The 3,259-nt window shown below is 57.9% G+C and overlaps 1 protein-coding gene across 1 annotated transcript; it reads left to right on the forward strand.

The window, feature by feature from the left end:
- Positions 1–1,173: 1,173 nt before the first annotated feature.
- LOC116966963 (zinc finger protein 239-like) lies at positions 1,174–2,306 on the forward strand (the record flags this gene model as incomplete). Its single annotated transcript, XM_033013361.1, has 1 exon — positions 1,174–2,306. A coding segment is annotated over one exon (429 nt), but the record flags the coding sequence as incomplete, so codon positions are not given.
- Between the last annotated feature and the right edge of the window lie 953 nt (positions 2,307–3,259).

Below are 3,259 nucleotides of genomic sequence, written 5' to 3' on the forward strand. Positions count from 1 at the left end.
GGACTATAGATACTGACTGGCTATCTGCCGCCATCCACAGCATTTCTCCTTCCGTGCTCTACGATCTACTCTGGCTGCGATGCTCCGGCACCAGCAGGACCTCGCTTTGACTCTCCCGAAACTTTGGCCCTCACTAACCCAGACCTGCAATGGGCCCCAACTCTACTTCATTCAAAGCAGATCCACGCCTTCAACAAATGAATCCTGGCCCACCTGGACTCCACCAGGGATCGTAAACTAGCCGCCTCCTGGCCGCTCCTGCCACCGACACTCATCGACTCGACCATCTGCAGGCCCCGGGCCACAACGCTGGCTCTCGCCGCCTGCCCAAACACCAAAAGGCCTGGTCCTGTGATGCCATCTTTACCACGAGGAGCAGCACCAATAATCACCACCTCCCTGACCGATCTCAGGCACGGACCTCCGAGGACGCCGCCATCGCCGACCTTCACCTACCCACTGCCTCACCGATACCTCCAACTATAGCCGCCTCATTGGGACCTCCGACCCTCGCCGCCTCACCGGCCATCCACTGACCGGATCTTCCGACGCTTCGCCTGCTGACCCGGACTGCACTTCCCGCGGGCTTCCATCATTGACTCTATCGACCCTCGCGGGGCGGATGCTGAAACGGTTCCTAAGGTGGAGCGGTGCCTCCCCCCACACCCCACCCCCACTCACCCCCTCCCCATCTTTCCCCAACCACCCACACACCTCGACCCTTCCTTGCCCCATTTCCCCCCACACCCCCCCGATCCCCTCACCCCCCAACCTCCACCACCCGCCCTCATTCCCCTCTTAATCCCCTCCTCCTCCCACCCCCATTACCCCCTCATCCCCTTCCTCCCCTTCAAGCAAAAGTAATGTTTATGCTTTAGTAATGTCCTGTTTGCCAGCTTGTTGACCCTCTGTGTTCCCCTCCTGCAGGGATTAGGAGCCGTTGCTGTGGGCAGAGAGGCGGGGACGTGAGCGGCCATTGAGGGCGACCAGTGTGCCAGTGAGGCCCCCCCCCCATCTGCTCGGTGTGCGGGCTGAGCTTCGAGGGGCTGAGCATCGATGGAGGACCACATGACGGGGCACAACAAGGAGAAACGTTATGAGTGCGACGTGTGTGGCAAGGCCTGGCAGCACCCGAGCCAGCTGGAGACCCACCGGCGGGTGCACACGGGAGAACGCCCATTCGACTGCTCGGAGTGCGGCAAGAGCTTCAAGACAGCACAGGACCTGAAGGCCCACCGGCGGGTGCATACGGGCGAGAGGCCCTTCGGCTGCTCCGACTGCGGCGAGAGCTTCAAGATGACGAATCACCTGAAGGCCCACCGGCGGGTGCACACGGGCGAGAAGCCCTATGGCTGCTCCACCTGCGGCAAGAGCTTTACCCGGTTGTCGGGGCTACGCCGGCACCGGCGGGTACACAGCGGGGAGCGGCCCTTCACCTGCTCCGAATGTGGCAAAGGCTTCAAATCATCACCGGAAGTGAAGGTGCACAGGCACCTGCACACCGGGGAGCGGCCCTACACCTGCAGCGACTGCGGCAAGGGCTTCATCCGCTCCGCAAAGCTGCTGGAGCACCAGCGCACCCACACCGGTGAGCGCCCCTAAACCTGCGCCCCGTGCGGCAAGGGCTTCACCCACTCCTGCAGGCTCTTGGAGCAGCAGCACATCCCCACCGACAAGCGCCCCTTGACCTGCGCCGAGTGCGGCAAGGGCTTCACCTGCTCCACCAAGCTGCTGTCCCTGCAGAGGGTGCACGCCGCTTCCCCAGCTCGGTGTGTGGAGAACGCTTTGCCATGGCCTTCTATGCCCTGTCACAACACCGCGTGCACACCAGTGGCCAGCCCTACGACTGCCCGTACTGCGGTGAGGCGTTTGGCAGCTCGCGGGGTTCCGGCAGCACCGGCAGGCTCATGCTCCCATTGCAGCAAGCATTTCAAGAGCGCACGAGGGCTGCGGGAGCACCAGTGGTAAATACCGGAGAGAAACCCTTTGTGTGCGCTGAGTGTGGCAAGGGTTTCACCCACATGTCCAGCCTGTGGCAGCACCGGCGTACCTACTGCAGTGAGCGTCCCATCCCGTGCCCATCCTGGGTAGGAGGTTCACCCGCATTGACCGGCTGCTGAAATCCACAATGGCCAGCGCAAATTCACCTGCCCTCTCTGTGGCAAGGCCTTTGACCGCTCCTCCAGCCTGCTGGCACACCGCAGCTTGGATAGGCATAAAATGCTGGAAGGAATGTGTAACGTCCCTCTTATTCAAGTCCTGGAGCCTGTCCCGTTGAGTTACGCCAGCATTTTGTGACTTTTTTGTAAACCAACATCTGCAGTTCCTTGTTTTTAAACCATTCTGGTTAACCATCTCTGCATCTTCCCCAAAGCCTCTACATCAGTCCTGTAATGGAGTGACCAGAACTGTATGCAATACTCCAAATGCTACCTGACCAATACCCCTTAAAGCTACACATTCCTCTCTCCTTATCTCACATCCTTTTATCTCCTTATTTTATCTCGCCTCTGTCATTTACTCCACTCATCTGCTCATCGCTCCCTCATCTGTTAACTAAGTGTCAGGCTGAATAAGGGTCCCGACCCAAAATGTCACCTATCCATGTTCTCCAAAGATGCTGCCCGATCCGCTGAGTTACTCCAGCACACTGTAAACACATGTTCTCTGGCCCTCGATTCCTCCACTCTGGGCAAGAGATTCTGTGCATCTAACTAAGTTGTGTTCTCTGTAAGATTCAAGAATGTGCAGATTCTTGTGTCTCCCTCACCTATGACTTCTGAAGAAGGGTCTCAACCTGAAATGTCACCCATTCCTTCTCTCTGGAGATGCTGCCTGTCCCGCTGAGTTACTCCAGCACTTTCTGTCCACCTATCACTTGCCAGGCTTTGTCCAGCCCCCATCTCTCTTTTCCAGCTTCCTCCCCTCACCCTCTCCAATCAGTCTGAGAAGTGTCCCGACTCAAAACGTCGTCTGTCCATTCCCTCTAAAACGGTGGAGGAACTACAGGCCGCATCTGTAGAGGGAAGGGAATCTAAGGCAACCACTCTCACCTCTCCTTTCCAACTTTCGCCACCCCCCACATCAAGCAGTCGGAAGAAGGGTCCTGACCTACAATGTTGCCTGTCCATGCTCTCCAGAGGTGCAAGTTACTCCACAAGATTTTGTCTCTGTTTGTAAACCAGCAACTGCTGTTCCTTGTATCTAGACTAGGCATGCATTTCATCCTACACTTGCCCTTGGTCCGCTGGATCTCCCG

The sequence above is a fragment of the Amblyraja radiata genome, chromosome 38, assembly GCF_010909765.2.
Source record: "Amblyraja radiata isolate CabotCenter1 chromosome 38, sAmbRad1.1.pri, whole genome shotgun sequence".
Taxonomy (NCBI): Eukaryota; Metazoa; Chordata; class Chondrichthyes; order Rajiformes; family Rajidae; genus Amblyraja; species Amblyraja radiata.